This window comes from Alligator mississippiensis, chromosome 1 (assembly GCF_030867095.1).
Source record: "Alligator mississippiensis isolate rAllMis1 chromosome 1, rAllMis1, whole genome shotgun sequence".
NCBI lineage: Eukaryota > Metazoa > Chordata > Crocodylia > Alligatoridae > Alligator > Alligator mississippiensis.
Genome location: NC_081824.1, coordinates 452311892 through 452335301, shown reverse-complemented (window position 1 = coordinate 452335301; position 23410 = coordinate 452311892). Strand labels below are relative to the sequence as shown.

At 49.3% G+C, this 23410-nt stretch overlaps 1 protein-coding gene across 1 annotated transcript; it reads right to left on the bottom strand.

Annotated features, from left to right (window-relative positions):
* Positions 1-284: 284 nt before the first annotated feature.
* LOC132248483 (ral guanine nucleotide dissociation stimulator-like) lies at positions 285-23410 on the bottom strand. The gene is made up of 10 exons (XM_059721469.1): positions 21326-23410; positions 20657-20722; positions 16107-16284; positions 15781-15896; positions 13703-13783; positions 9944-10125; positions 7815-8467; positions 5161-5229; positions 3523-3637; positions 285-528 (listed from the first exon to the last, which is right to left on the bottom strand). The coding sequence occupies exons 2-10, from the start codon at positions 20680-20682 to the stop codon at positions 353-355; spliced, it is 1596 nt and encodes a 531-aa protein (XP_059577452.1). The 5' UTR covers positions 20683-20722; positions 21326-23410; the 3' UTR covers positions 285-352.

Below are 23410 nucleotides of genomic sequence, written 5' to 3'. Positions count from 1 at the left end.
GAGGTATGGGGGTGGGTGGGAAAGGGGCTGTGGGTTGGGAGTGAGGGGCACCGGCAGGGCTGGGGGGGCAAGGGGAAGGGTATATACCCCTTCCCCCACCCAGGGGTCTGCTTTCTTGCAATTGCAAAACCATACCCTTATCCCCGCCTTGTAACAAACCTCCCTCCCATTTTCCCCCTCTCCCTCCCACTCCTTGTGCCCAACATCCCTCCTGAACATAAATTATATTCCCTTCTGCTCCCCATTCTCACCTAACCCCATCCCTCCCATGCCTGCACCCCAACCCCCCACAGGTTCCCAGTCTCCCCCAGCCTGAGAATGGTATTCGTGTCAGCTCCTTGTCAGGATGCTCTCATTCGGGTCTGACCCTGCTGCCTCTAAAGAGGCGAGGTAGGCGCCTCCTCTTTTTCTTGTCTGCAGCAGACAATGGGGAGACAGGGAAAGCTGGCTTTCTTCTTTGGCTGATGTCTGCGTTCCCCTGGCTGTTCATATAAGAAAGCACATTTGCTTCCTGTGGGAAGACTAGCTCTGCAGAAAGAGAAAAGCAAAGAAGCGTCGAGTGATTGACTCTGGATAGTAGCACTGCAAGCAAGCATAGAAAACTGGTGAGCATTCAGAGGTGCATGCTGGCTGGACAAGTGCCACTTAGAAGTCCAAATAAGGTTCTTTAATTTGGTTTTTACTGATTATAACATCTCCTTTCCCACCAGCAAAAGTATGAGAAGATGTTGTACCGTCCAAACTTATGCTTCTGGAAGTCTGATAACACCAAACTTACCTGTGCACTACATGAAACAGTTTTCTGGCTCCGAGATCATTGACTACAGACAGTAGCATGACGTATACACACAGGGCTGTACATTTAGGTTGAAAGGCAATCATTTGACTTGCTTCCTTAATGCATCATTTCCATGTGTGGTTTTCTACAGCTTGCATGTGTTGGGTCCTTTATTCAACAAAAAGGTCAAGGCAAATTCTTTTCCATTCAGCTGAAACAACCCCTTTACCTCATCATTAACCAAGAGCAGGGATTGAACTTTGCCTTTTGGCATCAGAGGAGATTGCTGCTCCCTGAGCTCACAGGTCCCTGTCTGCTAGCAATGGGAGACAGCTGTTTTCCAAAAAGGTGCCTGTGCGGGGAGGGGGGACACTGGGGTGTTGCGTTGCTGGGTCCCAGAGGCGAGCAGAAAGAAACCTGCTCAACCTGGCTTTCTCCCCTCCCTTTGCATCCTCCCTCTCTTCACTGGCTCTGAAAGAGGGCTGTAAATCCAGTGCAGGGCCTGATACTGCTGCTGATTTGATGGTGATGATAGTTTAACCTCGCAATGGTCAGGGATTGATGGTAGACTCTCCTCCTGCCACTCAAGATACTCAGCAGGCTTAGGGCTTGCCAAACACTGCAAGTACAATGCCTACAATCCAGTAGCCCTCTGTGAAGGTGAAGCTATTCTGTGGGTGATGCTCTGGATTTATACAATGCTTTCCCCAGTAGGGTCTTTGACCATAAGTCTGGCTTTTGGCATGACAATAGTTCAAATAAATAGTAAAGATTAGCGTGGGCATGCAAAAACTCAAACAACTGGTGGCCAGGATCCCATGGACAGTAAGTTTAAAGGAAAAAGGAATCGGGGAATTTGGTTGTACCTTCGAGAGAATATTAAGGGCACTAGGATATGCCATCCCTGTGTAAGGAAGGTTAAGAATCACATCAACGGACTGGCTTGTCTAAACAGCAAATGCTTTTGTGACTTGAAACTTAACAAGGAATCTCTCCAAATGTAGAAACATAGCTACAATACTACAGATGACAAGAAAGGAAAACTCCAGGCAGACCAAGGCACTGCAATACAGCTAGTCCGAGACACACAAGCATCCTGTGAAGTTACATGTCAAGGACCAAAGGAAGTGTAGGTCCATTACTGACTGGGGAAAGGGAATTAAAATTGTTCAATACGGAAAAGGCAATGTGTTTAATGACCTCTTATCTCAGTCCGCATAAAATGTGTCCTAGAGGTCTCAAGGAACTGAGCATACACTTAGGAAATCTGCAGATGATGCCAAGCGAGGTAGGACAGCAGATGATCTGGAAGATAGGTTGAGGATTCTCAGTGACCTTGACCAATTGGAAAAAATGGTCTTAAATTAATGAAAGGATAGTATAATAGTTACAGGAGTAGAGCACAAGCTAAATATGAGTCATCACTGCAATATTCATACAAAAACTGATAAAGAGCAAGAGCATATGGGGCTGTATTAACATGCATGTTGTGTGCAAAGTAGGGGAAACCATTTTTCAATGATATTCAGCATTGGGGAGGCCTTAGCTGGAAAACTGTGGCCAGTTCAAGGCATCGTGCTTTACGACAAACAGATGAACTGGAAAGAGTCTGGAGAAGAGCAGCAACAATGAGGAAGGGTCTAATATTGTCCTAGACAGGAAAGTTGGAAGACCTGGATTATGTAATCCTGAGAAAATGGAGGGGGTGTTAGAAATCTTCAGAAAGGGTTGTTACTTGTAAAGAGGATCTCTAGTTGTCTGTGATGATAGCAGGTATAGTAACGGGCTTCCATTGCAACAGGGGGCATTTAAGCTGGAAATGAGGAAATACTTCCTAACTCTGGAAGGTGGGGCTAGGCCCTGGGTGTCCTGCTCCCTGGATGAGTAGCCTTCCCATTAGCTTGAACATTAAAGAATGGGAGGGCCCTCATTCTCCTCCCACCTCTCCAATGAGCTTTTGGCCAGCCAAAATGTCATGACTTATAGTACGGCCTAGTGAGCGCATCTGACCTGTTCATGGCTCCAAACATGCTGAGCTGCAGCACAACCCTATCCAAAACGGCAGCTATGTGGCTGTGGCCACGCTGGTTAGGCACACAAGGTGAAGTGGGATATAGCCCTGTGACTCAGTTTACATGCACGAGGAAGAAAGGAGCTGTGCCCATTTGAAACATCTAGTAAACTTCAGTCTTCTCCAGGAAGTTATTGAAGTCAAGGATGTAATCACTCACAAGGAGACGGGACATATCAGGACAAAAAACGGCTTCAGACAATACTTAACTAACTGGAGGAGAGGGAGGCTGTACTGTGCTGCACCAGAATTAATACCGTGATGCGGAGATTACACAAGTCATCACAAATTCCTGGTGCAGAGGTCGTAGATTTTTTTCAAGCAGGATGGATTTCAGGGAGTGGATCTGGACTGTGTCGTCCCTGTGGCTTTCTGGGCACCAGTCAGGGTACAGGTGACGCTCCCAGACCTTTCTTCTGTTTCATTTGGCCCTGACTTCAGACAGCGGGACACATGTCAGCGCTGGATCTCTAATTGTCGGTCTTCCCCAGCTGCACGCATGACATCCCAAAGGGGAGTAGAGGTGTGCTGACTCCTACCAGGTAATCAAGAGGGAGGTCTACTCCACCTGGCTATGAGATGCAACAATGCACTATTTCTAAAATGGATTCATAGGCATGTTCTGCAAATATGAGGAGGATATTTGAACCAGCAAAAAGTTTTGCTCTCTTACCTTTGTGTTCTGAAATGACCTGCACAAGTTGGTAGTTTCCAGCTTCCTCCATGTCCAGATCATATTTTCTCATAATTTTTGAGATCACATCTCTAGTTGTGTCTTGGCTCGTTAACTGGAAAAAGCATTTTGCAGTGAAATATTTTACTTCCTTGTTTCTTGACATTTGTTTTCACTTTATCTATCTGGCATGTTGGTTTGGTGTCTCATCGCTGAGGTACAGACAGTGCACAAATGGAAATTACAGAGAGATGGAAATAGTGTTATGCACAGAACATCCTAGCAAAGGGTGACGGTTTCTGTGTGTATTTTACTCTACCAAGCTGCGTCTCTAGATTTGGTTTGTCCCTAGTGTAAAAAAGACCACTATGAATGTTGTTTTATTTTGCCTCTGTCTCTCGGAAATCTTTCATTGCAGCGTGGTCACCCACACGTAGCAGAGTCTCAGAAGCCACTAGGCTGGTCCTATGCCATCAAGGCTTTACTTGCCTAAATCTACCTTGGGCCAGTGAGATGGCACAAGCAGCATCTCCCTCACCATGCATCTGGCCCAGGGTTTCCCTCTAAACGGTTTCCCTTTCACTGGGAAGTCCCATACAACCTTCTCACAAACAACTGGGAGAAACATGGGGAAAAGCAAATGACTCCAAAGCAGATAGACAACTGGCTCAGCAGCCACAAGCAAAGGTCATTCTGCCTGGATCCAGGTGGGAACGGCAGGAGGCTTTGAGTGGACTCCTACAGGGATCTGCCCCGGCTCCGCTGCTGTTCAGATGATTTGGATGCAGGAATAAAGAGCTTCCTGAGCAAATTTGCAGAGAACTCAAGACTGGGAAGGACAGCAAACGCACTGGGAACACTGTCTCTTGGCTGGGGATTTGGACTCGGGTGTGCTGATTGCTCTTGTTAGAACTAAAAAAACCTACAAGTTCCTGGGTTTTGCTTCTCTGCTCGGGGTCCTACCAAGCACCACATTTGGGATTGGACCTCCGCCTCCTTGCTTTAACTGTAGCAGGTTATGGTTCTTCTTGGTGTTTTGGGCATTGAGAATAGTAGTTGTGTGGGAGGTTGGTTTCTGCAGTATTAAGAATAGGTCAGACATAACTTGAGTGGAAAGGTTTAGTTAGGAATCATCCTGCCTTCAGCAGGGGGTTAGATTAGATGGCCTCCTGAGGTCTCTTCCAGCTCTACTTTTCTATAAGAGAAAATGAGGGGTAATACACTATGATATTTAGAAGTATATGCCCTTTGGGATCCTAATTTTCTAGTGCTATACAGCATCTTTCGGTGACTTGCCACCAAGCTGCTCTTCAGTGTATCTGTCTGCCTACCTGTGCAGACACGCCCATTCATACAAATGGCGTGCATGGTTTCTTGGTACCTTAGTCAATGACTGAGGACAAGTGGTGGATATTATCCAGCTGAAAGCCCAGAGAAAAGTTTGGGAGGTGGAATGTACTTTGACTACTAAAATAACCATGTCAATTCACCTAAGAATCAAGGGCATGAGGTGGCCCCTAATATTTCAAAGCTTTGTCTTGGTGTGAATCAGAGCAGCAGAGAATTTACATGTAACTTGTCATCCCGAGTGAAAACACATCCTGTAATAAATCTACACAGCTCTTCCACATCACTTACCAGAATGCCTTTGTACACAACACCTTGACTGTTCGGCACTGAGCAGTGAATGATGTAGGCGTCTTCGTTCTTCTGGGAGTAAGGTGCAGACAGAGCAGATCAGAGGTGGAGGAAGAAGGAGGTGATGAACACGCGGCCATGGAAGGTACGCATGAAGGAGATGATGAGCATTCAGAGAGGTAAATAATGAAAAATAAATGAAGGGAAAAAGTCAGAAACATGATGGAAGCAGTAGGGATGAAAGAGCAGAACCAGAAGCAGGTATTTTGGGTCTATCCCTGGTTCTTGAATGTTGTTAGTGGTGGTGTCCTACCTCCAGGAGTAACTTGGTTTGGTATTTGTAATGAAGTATTCATATTTAGTATTCCATCTACAACTAACACCCCTGAAACACAGAAGATATCGATTTTTGCCGTTTGAAATGGGTGTTTAGTTGGTCTAATAAAAGACAGCACTTTTAGCCAAAGAACCTTGTCTGCTGAAAGAAACGGTAGCATTCCTGACTGCGCAATGAGCTTTGCTCAGGAAGGAGCTCCTGCAGGGCCGATGCGCCTACTGACCTTTCTCTGCCATTACCTATTGGGCAAGGTTGTGATATGGAAAGTAATATTCCAAAACCCTGGAAGCTTTGCTTCCATCTTCTGCACTCCTTTGTGTTTATAGACTCCTCTGACTTCTGCCCAGCTGGGGAGGGATGCATGGGACAGGGGCAGGAGGGCAGGGGAGCCTGGGATGCGGGCACAACAGTGCGGGGAGTGGGGGATATGCCTCGCTGCCTCTTACCCAGCCAGGACGGATGGCAGGGAGGGGCACAATGCAAACTCAGCTTGCTCCAGGCGGAAGGGGGCAAGCAGTAGCAGGGCATAGACCCCACTCCCCGCACTGCTGTGCCCACATCCTGTGCCTCTCTGCCCCGGCTGGGTAAGTGGCAGTAGGGCATCGCCCGCCAGTTGCCCATCTGGGGTGAGGGGGCACAGAATGCAAGTGCGGCAGTGCCAGGAGTGGGGGCTATGCCCTGCTGCTGTTTGCCCCCTTCCATCCAGAGCAAGCCGCGCCACCCCCAACCCCCTCCCCAAGTCCCACATCCCCCTGCCCCGGCTGGGCAGCTTGTCCCAGCCCCAGCCCCAGCCCCAGCCCCAATCCCTTCCTTACTGGGGGGGCAGGGCAACTCAGCCGAGGCCTGGCCTGGTTTAGTATAGCACCATGCACTTTTGGGTAGCTCTGGGCCACTCATGCTGTCACTTGCGGGTGCCCCGTGCCCCTCACGGGGACTGTGTGTTGAGGCGGGATGGGTCCTGCATGCATGAAACAGGCCCCACCCGATGGCACGTGGTGCCCATGCACACAGGACCTGGGCCAGCATAACAGGTGGTCTCCGGGAGTGGGCCCAGGTGATGTGGCAGAGCAGCGGCCAGTGCCAAGCCGCACTGCTGTGCCACATGGGGGGATGTGCCAGGAGGCCCCAAGTGCCCCAGTGCTCACTGCTGCTCCCAGTGAGCTGCGGGCTGTGCATGGGGGGTTGAGGTATTGTGGGGGTAGGTTATGTCGGGGAGCTGTGGGCCCTGCAGGGGGCATGTGGGCCTGGCAGGGGGGGAATGCTGTGGTCCTGGGGGCGGCAGTCCATGTGCTGTGTTGGGGAGCTATGCCCTGTTGGAGGGCAGAGGACCCACCCTACCTGAGCAGCATCCTCCCACAGTCCCCGCCCACCCACAGCCCCCCCACAATCCCCCCACACCTATCCCCACCCCCTGTTCCACCTCACTCCTGCAAGCAGCTGCTGGCCCCAGGCTCTATCTCCCCCTCGCTGCAGATCTGGGAGGAGCTGGGCGGGCTTATTTTGCCCCAGATGGCACAACTTGCCCCACACCAAAGGGTGTGGCCAGGCATTTGGTGAGGCAGAAATCCCCGGCTCAAATACATGCCGCTCCTATTTGAGCTGCTGCAAGCACACATGCTGCATGTGTGGACGTGCCGTAAGGGTGCAGAGAGAAGTGGAGCTCCCAGCTCTAACTCAGAATGATTTTTGCAAAGCGTTCTGAGTTCCTACATTGCCCGAGACCAAACAGAAGTTCACTGTTGGTCTGGAGGGGTGGGGATCTAGCTGCCCGCTGGGAGCCTGCAAGCAGGTTTCCACAACAAGGGCCAAGCTCTGTGCCAGTGTTGGCTGTTTCAGAATGGGAGTGGGGAAAGGCAGTGGAGGGAGCTTGTTCTTGGTGCTCTGCAGCTGGTGTTGAGGGGTGGAGTGGGTGAATTGGAGCCACCCCACTTTGGGGGGCCTGTAATACACTGGCCGCACTCTGTAGGGGGGGCTGAAAAACCCTAAGACTCAACTCCTTCTGCTCCCTTGCCCCCCTCCCATTCTGAAAACACCCACAGGTTGGGAGCCCCAGCAGACACACGTTACACAAGACACTACGTTTTGAAACATCTTTAGCTGACACCACATGCAATGAGGGGCCAGATTTTCACCCAGTGGGCCATTTAAGCTGTTTGCAGCCGTGCACTTGTGTTTGGTCACAGCTATAAACAGCTTTCTGGGGGACAGGAGTAAACAATGCATGTGGAAATTCAATTTTCACTTATAAGACAAATATTGGCAATTCCTCATCCCCTTTTCATATTGAATACTTTGAACAAAAGGTTCTAGACCATACCTTTTCCTGAGGCAGGTTCCTGGGCTGGTCCCCGGGCAGGTCCCTGGGCTGGCCCTTGGGCTGGACTCTGGGCAGGTCCCCAGGTTGGCTCTCGGGCAGATCCCAAGGTCGGTCCCCCAAATGGTCCTCAGGCTGGTCCCTGGGTTGGCCCTCAGGCTGGTCTCCAGGTTGGTCCTCCGGCTGGCCCTCGGGCTGCACCCCGGGCTGGACCTCGTGCAGGTCCCCTAGCTGGCCCTTGGGCTGGTCCCCAGGTTGTTCCTCCTGCTGCTCCCCGGGCTGGACCTCGGGCAGGTCCCCAGGCTGGCCCTCGGGCTGCTCTCCAGGCTGGCCCTTGGGTTGGACTTCAGGCAGGTCCCAAGGTCGGTCCGCCAGATGGGCCTCGGGCTGGTCCCTGGGCTGGCCCTCGGGCTGGTCCCCAGGTTGGTCCTCCGCCTGGCCCTCAGGCTGCTCCCCAGGCTGGACCTCGGGCAGGTCCCTGGGCTGGTCCTCGGGCAGGGCCCCTGGCTGGCCCTTGGGATGGTCCCCAGGTTGGTCCTCCGGCTGCTCCCCGGGCTGGCCTTTGGGCTGCTTCCCGGGCTGGACCTCAGGCAGTTCCCCGGGCTGGCCCTTGGGCTGGGCTCCTGGCTGGTCCGCAGGATGGTCCCCAGGCTGGCCTAGATACACCAGTTTATTTTGAGCTAAATGAGGTGAGTGAAAATGGCTGTACCAGCCTTAGTTATGTATGGATAGTTTATGAAAAGAAGCCACATAAATAGAATTTTTAACAATTGTTTACAAAAATCAGCTCTCTGTCCTCCATTTCTGATTCCTTCCCTCCCCAACTGGCATCTCCCCTCTCTCTCTCTTTATCTTAACTCAGTAAAATCAACTCTAAATCTTGTTCTACAAGATGTTAACCTCTTAATTTCCACTGGCATTTCCCCTATAGTCTAACTCATTGACACTTCTCAGTCAAGTGAGGTGTCTGTCACTCAAAGTTTAAGAACCTTTTTCAAATATTACTACAAGAAATAAATGCAAGAACAAAACCCCTGGAAACTTCTGCTTGCTTTGAACAAGAGTTGGATCGAAACATAGACCTGAACATTTTCTTGGCCCACTGGAACCAAATCCAGGACAGAACCTCATTAGACACCTATTAGCAACCTTGGACATATGAATGTTTTTGGGGCTGAAGAAAAAGTTGGCTGGGGAACTCCCTTTTTGAGGGATGCAATGCATCTTTTAACCACCTTTAAATGCCTGAGTTTATCTGGCGGTGAACCCAATTCTAAAATAACACCTTCTTTCTGGAACATCCACCAGGTCAAGTTTATGGGGTTAAAATACTGCTTTGCTTTTGTATCCTCTATTTCATATATCATTTCCTTTCACTTCTGTGCCAAAGCGAGACATTAGCACATTGCACCAGGTCCAAGAAGCATACCCAGCAAGTGATTTGCCACAGGAAAGTTTCTAACTGGGTTAAGGACCGTGTGTCAATTTGACGCTGGACATATAGCATTCTTGTATTGCCACAGCTCACCATTGTTTCAGCAGGTCTTTGACCTGGAATGTAAGTTATTTCTCTGTCCTTGGAGGTCAGAAGCCCATCACTCAAAGAGGAAACAACAGTCACACGCACTTCCTGTGCTATGGTGGTCACTAGCAAGACATGCTTCACGACAAAAAGGCTTTGCCTGAAGCTGCCTTTGGTCAGAGCACGGTAACACCTGATGAGATTTTTCTCTTTGCAAGGGGAGAAGTAGGTAGAGAGCAGCTTTGGCCATACTTCCAAGGTGCTGAAAATGCAAAGGCAATTTGCCTCTTGGCTGCTGCTCTGACTCTTGTGCGCTGGCAAATTCTCTGAAATGCCAAGTTCCCAGTTTCCAATCCGCACGACCAGGCCTGTGATTCCCCACTGCAGATTTGTATTTCTACCCACTCTTTACCCACTCTCCCAGGAGAGATTCACCAGGGACAGAGCCAGAAAAACCCAAAAGTCTACAGGGCCTGATCCTGTCGTGTAAGTGATATCAGGATTAGGCCCTGGCAATATAATTGTTGCTAAAATTTACCTCCCAAAATGCAATTCTTTAGTGCAGTTTCGGACATGATGAAGTGATAGCTTGAAAAAAAATATAACTTACTCTCATTTTCTGCTTCGTTTTGAAACTGGTGGAGGAGGTGTTTGGCCTCCATTTCCATGTCACAGCCAGGGACGTTCTTGCTCAGGTGTGCTATTACTTTCCGCAGTGTGTGGTACTTCGGCGGCTCTTTGAAATCTTCAGGGCTGAAGTGCAGCCAAGTTTTCAAGAAGAAGATGATTGGACTGAAAAGGAATACATTGACAAAATCCAGTCATAATCAGTCTTTGTAACAGTGATATTTGTCATTCAAACTTGTATAAAAAGATGAATCTATTCCTTCTGCTATGAGCAAGCAAGGAATTCTGATCTGGGCACCTTTTTCCGTAATCCTGGTCTAAACTCACTGACACACATTTTACCACTCTTAATTACTCATCAAACTAGTGAATGAACACTGAATTGTATCCTCAAGATGCAAAATATAGGACAATTATAACTATTTTTAGCGATATCACCATCCTCCAATTTGATCTAGTATTACAGCAAACAAAGTAAAAGAGACACAAGAAAACACGAACATCCTGCCCCAAACACAACCTTTACACAACACACAAATTGCCTGGCTTTCTCGCTTTCTACTTTTCTTGCTTTCTTTTTTTCTTGCTACATTTGGGCCACTTTCTGCAGTGCTTCTCTCCTAGTGTCACACAAAGAAGAAATGCCTACTTGAGTGGGTAAACTTCAGCTAAGTCACTACCACAGCTTTTGAGGTCTGCCAGTCTCTCCCCTTGCTCTCCCACAGACAGGCAGGAATAATGCCCATTCTCCTGTACAGACATGATACATAGGACCGTAAGAATCACAATCTGGCTCAGAGCAGAGGCCCCGCTATCTCACAACACTGTCTCCACAAGTGGTAAGGAGCAGATGTTTTGGAGGACAAGTAGGAGAAAGTGAATAGAGAGATGCATCCTCCGTCTCGATGTTTGCTAAGTCACCACGCACGTGGACATCCCTAAGCCCTATGACTGACAGCCCCAGATTGACAACTTTCGAAAGGGTAGTTGCAATCTTTTCCTGAACCTGGTTATAGTACTGGCCTCCACAACATCCGGGGGTGATGTGTTTCACAAATTAGTGAGGTGTGGAAAAGTGCTTCCTTTTGGTTGTTTCAAACCTGGTGCCTCATCATTTAATGAGGTGGCCCTAAATTCTTGTATCAGGAGACAGTAAATACAGGTTTCCTTCGATTTCTTCTCTACACGCATTCCTGGAGCACGGCACATCAGTCACATTTGCAGAATGCAAACCCACTTTACAATTCATAGATTCATAGATGTAGGGTGGGAAGGGACCTTGTAGATCTGCTAGTCCGACCCCTGCCCTGGCAGGAGAGAAAACTGGGCTCAAATGACCCCAGCCAGGTAAACGTCGAGCCTCAACTTAAAGACCCCCAGGGTAGGAGCCAGCACCACTTCTCTTGGGAGTTGGTGCCAGATCCCAGCCGCTCTGACTGTGAAGCAGTGCCTTTGGATGTCTAGTCTAAACCTACTCTCTAGCAACTTACGGCCGTTATTCCTTGTTACTCAGGGAGACCCTCAGGGGAACAAGGTCTCTCCCAAACCCCGCTGGTCTCCTGTAGTAAGTTTACAGATGGCCACCAGGTCCCCCCTCAGCCTTCTCTTGCAAAGGTTGAACAGGTTCAGGTCTCATAGCCTCTCCTCATAGGGTCTGCCCTGCTGTCCCCGGATCATGCGGGTGGCCATCCTCTGGACCCTCTCCATGCTGTCCACGTCCCACCTGAAATGCAGCGCCCAGAACTGGACACAGTACTCCAACTGCAGCCTGACCAGTGTCGCATAGAGGGGGAGGATCCAGCTGTTCCCCCATCCCCCACATCCAGGCCACTCTTCCCTTCCCCTCCCCCACACATCTGGATTGGGGTTGCCCTGACCCAAACTGCCCCTCCCCATGCATCCAGATCAGGACTGGGACCAGGACTGGCTGCGGCTCCCCGCTGCAGTTTCCAGAGGCTCTGATAAAGCCTTAAGCAAAGTATATAGGGGATTAAAACACATCTGTTCCAGAGTGGGCAGTAGCCTCAGGAAGTCCTGGTTTCCAAGGCCATTACTTTAGCCACTAATTCATATTTCTTCCCAAGTAAACCCAAAGACAAGCAGGTTATTCAGCACTTTATTAACATCAGACTTAGAGATAAGATCGAGCTTCGACCATCTCAGGTCCAGACTCAACAGCTGCTGCTTCCCAGAACATGCCCTACTCGCACTTCACAACCCCACAGCCACCCAGTTAAGAGGATTTCCCGATGGTGGGACTGGTAGGTCAGATATTTTATAGCGTGTAATGGTAAGTATTAATAATCATTTTGTAGTGGGGTTTGAAAACCTGTGGCTTTCTCTGTAACACCCCCCTGCCAGAATGTCTTAGGAATGAGCAATGTTAAACTTCGGAAAACTAAAAACCCTATTCATGAAACTTTGTAGAAAGGTTGTTTCTGGGAGGGAAGATCCTGTGTAAGGGCTTGGAAGTTAGACTCTCGTCTTGGATTTACTAGTCCTGGGGTACTGACGAGATGGCACATGACACAAAAGGATGTGGAACTTGTTTTTTCCCAAAAGAAATGAAAGAATTGAAGCTACTTGAACCCTTGCTTAAATCCAATCATTGACAAGCAAGATCATGGGAGTTAAGACAATTTACTTAATGTGGGAAACTGTGTTAATTTACTTGCCGGAAGCTGTGCTAGCACTCTTATAGAGAAACTCAGAGCCATACACTCACTGCCGAGAGCTGAAGGGAGTCAGCTGGATCAACAAGGGGGGGATCAAATATAATCCTTCAAGTCCTTTATACTGCCAGTGCATACCAAACCTCAGAGCATGCAGATGACAATGTATAGATGTGCTGAGGGAAGGTTCATTAGACTCCTGCCTCTTAAAAACTAAGTAATGGTCCGTATGGAACTAGAGGCAGAACAAGACATCTTCTTTTTTCATTTAAGAAAGGTTCAGTTTCACCATTTTGAGCATCCAAATGTAAACACAATTTAAAAATCCACAAGGATGAATGATTAATCAAATGACCAATTAACCAATGCTTAAGCAATTCAAGCATGTAGGATTTGGGGGACAGGCACCTGCATGCACACAAACACATGCACTCAGACATACACACATACATGCATCACATGCAAGCACACAGAGATACAGTCATGCAGAAACATGCATGCAGATACATGCACACTTGTGCATGCACAGACACATGCAAGCACACACTTGTGCATGCCAAAGATGTGTGCACACACATGCATGTACACATGCACGTGTGCACACAGGCACATGCATGCACAAACACATGCTCACAGACATACACACATGCATCACATGCAAGCACAATCAGGGCTACATCCCCCCTAGAGTATGTCGGCATTTCCAGAATAGAAAATGAAATCCACAACAGACAATAACATGCATATTTGCATAACATGTGGTGAAAAGAAGCAAGGGCAACAAGCATGCTTTGTTTGTCCCCCAGAAATTATTGACCCCAAAATAAAGGACAGTTTCTGTTCAGTTTTGGGGCAGCATCCCAGTCTGTGTCAATTAATGTAGGCATGATACAGTGAATTCTTTGCTGATACCAATAAGGATGGCTCTGTGTGCATGTGTGTGTGTGTGTGTGTGTGTGTATATATATATATATATATATATATACATATATATATATATATATGAAAGATGATTAGTTTTACCACATCCCTTGAATCCTGACTGAGGTTTTGCTGTACAGCACACTTACTTCCTGAGGACTGCCCTGGAGTCCGCTGAGAAATCTGGACTTTCATCTCCTCTGCAGCTCAAGGTCTCCAGCTTTCCATGCCTAAACATCAAAATGGATATTTTAGAGAGTTATTTAAAAAACAAGCTCAACATACTTGGAAGGGCAGCACCACTAGACTCTTCAGCACCACTAGACCGCACAGCCTATCAGGGTAATAGGACCAGCAGGTGTGATCAGAGATCATGACGGACAAGAACGTAACTACGCCTTAGTAAAATGTCCTTGTCATATCCATTTACGTTCTTATCACTATTCTGATTAGTCTGCAAAAGCACAAAAGAGCAGCAGGAAAACCACTCCCCAAGTCAGAGAGGAAACCAAATCTGGCCAGTTTGGGGGGACAAGGATCACGTTGTGACCCTGAGCAGAGTAAAAGATGTGAGAGGTTTCTTCAGAAATCCCTGCCTTTCCCATAATTACTGGACTATCATGGCTACATCACACTTTCACTGAGACTCAAATAAAATGTTTTTTTTTTAATAGTGAGGCTGGACAGCAAAGGGGGGATCTGGTTAAATGGAAGAGCTAGATTAGCAGACCTTGTCCTTGGAAAGGTGGGAGGGCTTGGAAGAAAGGAGAAGACTGCATATAGATCGGTGATAACTAGACCTGCTCCCACCCCAGGGCTGCTGGCTTAGTCCAGCACCAAAGAGAGGCTGTTACACATCGGGTGCATCTACACGTGACATTAAGGCGAGCCATAAACTCTGGTGCACTTGGCGCCAGAGTCAACTGCTCCCAGGCACAGCATCTGCACGTGCACCCAGGACCACAGCACTTTGTGCCAGGGCAGAAGAGTCCCAGGCTGAAAGGGAGCATCAGTCCCAGTTCGGGGGCAGCACTGGGCAATGGAGGGACTGGCCGGGCACGAAGGTGCTACAGAGTGGAGCGAGGAGGCAGGCAGCCCCTGTAGTTAGCACCCTTGTGCCCCAAGGAGTCTCTTTCTACAGGACTTTGGTTTAACATAATTTCTTCTCCGGCTGTCAGCCCACCCTCATCCTGCTGAGGACCAGATTGAGACTGTCCTTTGGGGAAGGACTGCTGTGATAAGATTTCCCCTCTGCCCCTCATGTTCTCCATACGCGGAGAGGGGCTGCCGCATTTTCTGAAGTCGTGAGAGTATTGAGACTGCTCTCGCTGTTCACTCTCAGATGGATATCACCTTTCAGTGGCATATCACTACAAAGAGGACAGGAAGGAGGTCAAGTCTTAGCCTTGTCCCCCTCCCTCTTCTGCTTCCTTCTACACCAGGGCATTTCCAGCAACTAAATGGTACAATTTGGCCCACCCTTTCGTGTGACATTACATTAGAAGAATTAGTTGCAAAATAAAGATGTTAATTATTTGCTGCTAGGAAAAATAGAAGTCTTCTTTACTGACTGTTGTAGGGAAAAACTTGGCCATTGCAAATCTATACATATTAAAGGCTGCCCACATTTTCCATTGAAATATGCTTGTGGGAGAATTTAATGCTGAGACATGGTGCCTAATGGTATGCTTTATACCTGTTCTGCAGACCACTGCTAGGGGCAGGCAGGAGGCAGGGCAGGGTGGCACTGAGACAATAACTTCTTCACAGAGCTACAGACTTTTGTTGGCCTTCCTCAGACACTATGAACGGACTTGCAGAGAGCAGGGGGACGAGATAGAAAGGTCCTGATCCAGCACAGGCCGATTCATGCAGCAAAGAGTTACGCACAGGGACAGTGACAGCCTGGATTTGTTAACTCTGGATTTTCCCAGCAGTGTGTTGAGCTGTTTGGAGGACTGCTTGCCTCCAGCTGTCCTCTCTTTCCACTAAGGAACCAAGCAGTCCAATTTACTTATTGGTCTCCTTGTTTGAGGAAGTACTCAGCTCTGAGGAGGCATTTTCAACCCTGTTTCAACTGAAACACTGACTTTTTCAAGCTCGTTAGAAATACATGCATAGCATTAACTTCTTAAGTATGCCATCTTCAAAACTATTTGAGATCATTTCTTGCAACGTCCCACCTCTAAAGGCCATCACAGCTTCCTCCACAGCTCTTGGCTCTTACCTGCTGAGGAGCATTTCTAGGACCTCACCAGGAGAGGCAAAGGTCCTGTATGTTGCGAAAAATGTATGTATGTTCCCAAAATCCTCCAGAAGAGCATCTACATTTTTCTGCATGACCTGTGAAACAAAAGAAGAAAATCATGACATCAGTCATGAAACAAGCAGTCTCCCCGCTCTGAAACTCGGGGAGGGTGGCAGTGGTGCTGGGTGGGGGGTCGGGGGGCTATGGTGAATTTTGGAGTGGCTGCTGTCCCCCATCCCCAGAGCCCTACTGGGGCCTCCATCTGCCCCCCACCCACGGCCCTGTCCCTTCCTCCACAGACTTACCTGCAGCTGCAGCTGCTGCCTCCATTGAGCCTGCAAGGTCCTCCAGTCTCCGCTGTCAAATAGCTGCTCCTGCCCTTCCTGGCTGCCTGCTCGGGGCCTCGGCTCTCGGGTGCGGAGGCGCTGGAGGAAAGAAGGCAGAGGGATGCAGCTGCACCCATAGCCCTCCTCCTGCTCTGCCCTGTTGAGGAGTTCAAAACCTGGTTAATTGGAAGTTATTACTTTCAGTAGTGTAAGGAGCCAAGATGATTAGGTGTTAAGATTCATAGACTGTCGAGTCGGAAGGGGCCACGAAGGATCATCGTGTCCGACCTCCTGCCTCAGCAGGAAAGAGGGCCGAGGTCAGAGGACCCCAGCCAGGTGCCTATCTAGCCTCCTCTTGAAGACCTCCAAGTTGGGTGAAAGCACCACCTCTCTTGGAAGCCAGTTCCAGATTCTGGCCACCCTTACTATAAAAAATGCCTTCCTAATGTCAAACCTGAATCTACTCTCCGCTAGTTTGTACCCATTATTCTGAGTTACTCTCTGGGGTGCTCTGGTAAACAGCGCATCACCAATTCCCTGCCATCCTCTCTGATGAAGTTATAGGCGGCTTCGAGGTTGCCCCTCAGCCGTCTCTTGTAAAGACCGAAGAAATCCAGATCTCTCAACATCCCCTCACAGGGTCTTTCACAGAGACCACTAATTATGCGACTGGCCCTCCTCTGGACCCTCTCCAAGTTCTCCGTGTCCCTGCTGAAGTACGGCACCCAAAACTGGACACGGTACTCCAGCTGCAGCCTGACCAGTGCTGCATCGAGCGGGAGCATCACCTCCCTCGATCTGTTGCTCATGCATCTGCTAATACACGACAAGGTGCAATTGGCTTTGTTGATGGCCTCATTACACTGCTAGCTCGTGTTCATCTTGGAGTCAACTGTGACTCCAAGATCCCTCTCAGCCTCTGAGCCACTGAGGAGGTCATGCCCCAACCTGGCGGTGTGCTGGGGATTCCTCCTGCCTCGGTGCAGTACCCTGCATTTATCTTTGTTGAACTCAATCCTATTTTGTTCCGCCCATTGATCCAACCTGTCCAGGTCAGCCTGTATCTGCTACCTGCCCTCCAGTGTATTAATTTTTCCCCATAACTTAGTATCATCTGCGAACTTGCAGAGGGTGCTTTCCATACCCTCCTCCAAATCGCTGATGAAAATATTAAATGACACCTGTTCAAGGACCAAACCCCACGAGACCCCACTGCCCACCTCCATCCGGGCCAAGAACGACCCGGCTACCACCACTCTCTGGGTGCTAAGCACATCTATACCTTTCAAAAGAAAACAAAAATAAATCAGAGAGACAAAAACAGAAAAATAAATCAACATGCATTGTGCCACTTCTTTGCACACATCAATCGTGTCCCGATGAGTGTGCACATGCAGTTTGTGGTACTTCAAACCCGTTTCAGGCCCCATAGACCACACGTGGCACATATGCACTCCTTTGCCATGCTGCAGATTTATAGTGTGGTGCCCAAATTTGACACTGGGAGCTCCTGGTGTCAAAAAACAAAAGAAATCAAAGGTGGCACAGTGCACATGGCACCTACGTGTGCTGCCAGAAACAGAGCCTGGCTGGACAGAGCTATGCTCTGGCACCTGGGCAGGCTCCAAGCAGCAGGATTGCTGCCACTGCTGCCCTGGGAGGCCCCAAGTCAAGTTGCTGGGGCCAGCACAGCTGCTGGCTCCAGCCTCCCACCCCCACCCAAGGCAGCTTGCCCTGCACCAATCCCATGTGCAAGGGCTTGCACCGCAGCATAAAGGAAATTTATGTCACCTCTATTTTTGCTGTGGCAACCGCATGCCCCTGCATGTGGAGACACACGCCTAATGACTGTGCCCTGCTTTTATATCCATGCATCGTCATTCATCCTGAAAGATTGCAAAGTGCTTCCCAAAATACAGACTGGACATACCACTGACCTTCGGCCACCCCCGGCAGATACACAGACACGTAGCACACCTGATAGCTAGGGCCTGAGGGAGAAGAATGAGGGGGAACGATGGAAAGACGTTATCCAGGGGACAGGTCTGAAATGACAGGACAGTCTCTCCAGGAGTGAAGGACTAGTGCTGAATTATGTGCACAACAAGTGACAGGGGAACCACAAGCATTGCAGCCAAGGTGGCAGAAGATCCATGTCAATGGGAGAGGGAGAAGTTAAAAAGAAAATGCGAGGATCATTAACTTAACTTCATTTCATCTACTTTACTCTGTGTCCTCTGAGCTGAGATATGTTGAATTAAGTTTCAGGAAGACTAAACAGTGGTGAAGATTTCCGTGTTTTGCATTTACATTGTAGGCAAGACAAAACACTTCTTGCATTGCAGGGAAATGAAGTTCTAGTAACCGCTGTCCTGATCATCTTTTCTCATGTGAGCAATGGTCTGAATTACCATAAGGGGGTAACATGGACGGGAGGGAAACAGCCTGTGCCACAGCAACCTGGAGGGGAGGAGTCCATGAAAAAACCTCTCATCCAAACTGCTGGAAGAAGTGAGATTCCCCCAGGATTTATAAAGTAGAGCTTTGCGCCTAGGCAACACTGAGAGGATGACGAATTAGAAATGCCTGCCTAGGACACAGTATGTTTCTGTCTTCGATTGAAAATCTCCTGCAGCATCTCATGAATGAATACTGTTTTCCTCTTAATGGCATATAGTCTAATTTTGATAACTGATAGATGAAATGTATCATTCTTAAGACAAAAACCCTTAAAATGAAAGCTGAAGAAATGGATACAGAAGGTGAGCACAATACTGTTGAAAGCATGCATTACTAAAAGCAAAATGCAAAAACTTTTCTATTATTTCAGTGAGTCACTATGAGCTCCTATACGCGGGCAGGGAGCCTGCTCTGACATGCTGGAAATGCAGCACGTTGGAGCAAACTATATGAACCGAGTCTGCCAGAGCCTGGACATCACCGCGCTCCAGCAGGCAGTAGAAAGACGGACACCCAGAGTTAGTCCAATGGTATTAATACCACAGGATTCATAAAGAAGAATATTTCAACTTAGTGCCGTGGTCTTGTGTTTTAGAAAGAGGAATTGTGTAAAGAAAAATGGGGAAGATCCTAAAGTTAAAATTAAATAAATGTATATCCTTACTTTAAATTCAAAAGCATGCCATAATGGAGACACGGACCATGAGCACGCTGCCACAGAGCCAGACCTCTTAACAAAAAAAGGAAGCAGGAAGGCATGAAAGAAAAGTGTTATGATATTAAATAGCAAGTTTTAGGAGACTGTTTGCATCAACTCGTTTAGAAAATGGAAATTGAAATCCAAAAGAAGCCCACAGAGCCTGAAGTCCAGCGTGAGAAGGGGAGAGCAGGATGTTACGTGGGGAGCAAACTGTTCGTCGATTCATGCACTGTCAGGCCTGGAAGGACCTTGTCGATCCTCGGGTCCACCCCTGCACCAGGCAGGACAAGACACAGGGGGTCAAGTGACCGCGGCGCGGTGACATTCCCGTCTCCTCCTGAAGATTTCCAAGGCAGGTGACTGCACCCCTCAGGGTCACAGTCAGGGCGACCAGGATCTGGAACCAGCTGCCAAGGGAAGTGGTGCTGGCTCCTACCTTGGGGGTCTTTCCAAGGAGCCTGGATAACTACCCAGCTGGGTCACATGAGCTTCAACGTACCAGGACTCATATGAGCCCAGTATTCATTCCTGCCCAGGGCAGGGGGTCCGACTCGATGATCTGCTCGGGTCGCTTCCCACCCTACATCTATGAAGCTATGAACCACCACTGCGGGGAGTTTCGTCCAGGCTGGACACCCAATTAAACACATAGAAATACATTTTTAAAATAGATTAAAGCAGGAAACTTGGAAAAGAAACAGTGCATCGATGGGACTACTAAGGCATTAAAGGAGAAGAAGACCCCAAAGAAGACCCTTCAAGGCTATCATCCAACACAAAACACTTTAATAATCAGGTTTTGCTTATGTAAATCCCCCAGAGTCAATGGACGGCAACCAATGAAACTGGAAGCAGAATTTAGGGGTCAGTTCAATTACCAAAAAAGCCAACAGAAAAACTGTTCTTGTTGGGTTGAGCCCTCAGCCCTTTTCCTCAGTGTTCAACCAGGGCCAAGTTAGCCTCAATAGCATCTTCTCCTTCCCTAGAATAAAGAGGGGAAATGAAAATGAAGTAAGGCTTCATTGTCGTCTGCGGGCCTCGGGGGATCTTTTCTGGTCCTGCTCCAGAGCTCACTCCACCGCTATGCACAGACACCTGGCTGGGCCATCTTCTTTCCAGTGCAGCTCCCTGCCCTTCCCCTCGCCATGAAAACAGAGTCGTTACACGGAGATGGCATTATCACATTTAACATCACGTGCTGCTGTCGACAGCGACAGGAATGTTTGATCACACGCACTACTCATTTCCTTACCACGCATTGTGAAGATCTGCTGAGCACTGCATTCTTCAAGTAACACCTGAATCTCTCAAATTAGGCGAGGCAAAAAGAGCGTATAACAGTGAGAATTGACATCTCTATTTGATTTACCTTCCTGTGTCTCCAAAGGATCCCATGGTTGTATCCTGGGATAACAAGCTCTCCAGTTTTCTGTAGCTGTATGAAAGAAAGAAGGAAGAGCAAGTTGAAACCACAACCAGTAATTCCCAGTTACTTGATGTCTGGAGTGAGGGGCAGCATCATGGCCCGGGGGGCAGGGTACTGCAGTTTGGGGGTGAGGGGCACTGGCAGGGCTGGGGTCAGTGGGTTGGGAGTGAGGGGCAGCAGCAGGGCTGGCGGGGGCTGTGGCTTGGCACTGAGGGGCAACAGCATGGGCAGTGACAGGGCACTGGCATGTCCCTGCCCTCACACTGTCATATCCCCCCGTCCCCCCGCCGCCATGTGACAGGTGTCCTGCATTTTGGACCTGGAAATATGGAAACCCTAAAGCAACCATCCACATCCTCACTGCCCCCTCCGCTGCACCCCTCACCATGCCTGCCCCGGCAAACTTCATCACTCCAAGCACTCCCCCCGCCTCCCCCCATGGCAGGCAAGCACACCTAGTCTTCAGTCCTTGGCTTGCTACTGGAGCGGACTGAAGTCATGTTTAGGAAAGAAACGAAAGCATAAAAGTGACAATACCCCCAGCCACAAGTCACCCACCCTAGGACTCCCCAAGTGTGGGTGCAAACACCCCCCTCATTTGCCCACACTTACCCTTGCGGTCAGGGTGATCGCAAGGACACGGGTGTGACCTGACAACAACCAGTGTCGGGTCGGGAGCAGTTGACCTGCTGTGTTCGTCTCCAAGAGCCGCACGGCGACGAGCCGGTTCTAGAAGGGGCCATTGTGATGCGTGTCACGTTCTCCGGGTCTGCCCACCTGCACGTCTCGGCCGTGTCCGGCCGCACTGCTGCATCAGCCACCGGGTGTGAGACAGGGCTTGGCTTGCACACGACCTGATGGTACTCACAAGGAGGGACTCCAACCAGGACTGGACCCTGCAAGGGTTTCCCTCCAGGGCACTGTGACAGCGGATGAGGAAAGGGACTCCAACAACAGCTCCTAACGAACACCATTTATTGTGTGTGCACAAGAACATACGGCCCAGGTCTATCTCACACGTGTTCCCTGCGGTGACGTAACCTCTATTTCTGTAGGCCGGGGGGCTCCCGCTGGCTCCCAGCTCTGAGCTGGGGGAAATACACTGTATTACTTGCTGCCTACTGTCGGCCCTTTGACGGTGTGGATCCTCCCAGTCTCTCAGCATTGCACCGCTTTCATGGGCAACTTCCCTCAGTTTCCCTTCAAGCCCTTTCCCTTTCTGGAGGGCGAAATGTTTAACCAGATCCGTGCCCTGGATCTCCCTCTTCTGCCTTTGGTCAAACAGCCCTTTCACCAGAGCTGCGGCTGAAGAGGCTCTTTCATGGATATCATGTGCTTACTGCGCCTTGAGGTAATGCTCCTTCTCTGCCATCCTCATGTTACCTTTCCTGCCTGCTTCCTTAACGATAATGGCGCTATCTCTTTCGCTTGAGATGAACGGACTGGAAGATGGACGTATCTTGGTTGAACGACTGTGTTGTGAGATTAGTCCTCGAGAGCTCGATGTCTTCAAATCCCTGAGAGGTGGCCATGGAGAGGATGGAGACGTGTCCTGTTTTCTTCAGCCACAGCAACAGACTCAGAGTAAATCAAGTATTGCAGCAGGGGATATTTTGGTTCGATATAAGACCTTTCGCTCTATATGAGGGTGATTTTTTTTAGGTTTTTTGGAACACGGAAATGGGCTACCCGGAGAGTTGTGCAATCTCCATGCTTGCCAATGCGTACGAGAAGGGTTGATGCTTGGCTGGACGGGTTTGTAGGGCGTGCTCCTGCCTTGAGCAGGGGGTGACTAGACGGCCCCGACGTCTCTTGCAGTCCCATAGTTGGTGATTCGATGCTCTCTTGGTGTGCTACTCCAGGGACAGAAGCAGCGGCATAAGAAGATTAGATAAATCCCTTTTGTCACTAAGAGTGAAACACAAGATACATTTGTTATAGTGGCTCCGTGGCCTTGTTTGGGAAAGGGAGGTGAAGTAGAAGACTAAAAAGTCATTTTGTGAGCTTGGGGAGATCAGTTCATGCAAACATTAAAAAAAATAACTATAAAGCAGTGCCCACGTGCTAACCACCTTGGAAGTTGGTAGCGTGCTCTCATGACAAAATGTGAAGTCTCCTAGGTCTGAAGGTTGACAAAATGGTATACTTTAAGCACGGATTCACAGATTCACAGATGCTAGGGTGGGAAGGGACCTCAACAGATCATCGAGTCCAACCCCCTGCTTGGGCAGGAAGGAGCGCTGGGCCAGATGCCCCCAGCCAGGTGCCTATCCAGCCCTCTCTTAAAGACCCCCGAGGTGGGAGACAGCACCGCCTCCCTTGGGAGCCCACTCCAAATTTTGGGCACCCTTACTCTGAAGGAGTTTTCCCTGATACCTAGCCTAAATCTGCTCTCTGTCAGTTTGTGACCATTGTTCCTTGTGTGACTCTACTTACCACAGGGGCAATGTGTAGGGATGCACGCATGTACACATGCCCCCCCTGAGCGTGGCACTGCACCCCCTACAAAAACGCACCGCCGACATTGCTGGCAAGGTCTCTGGGTGGTTGCTGCCCCCTGGTCAGTGCTCGCCACCACCCCCCACCCTCCGACTGCTGACAACACCAGTGCCACCTGCGGGAGCTCCCGCTTAGCACCGCCACTCTCCCGCCGCCACCGTCGTGCTCCCGTCACCGCCGTGGGCATGTGTCCTTCAT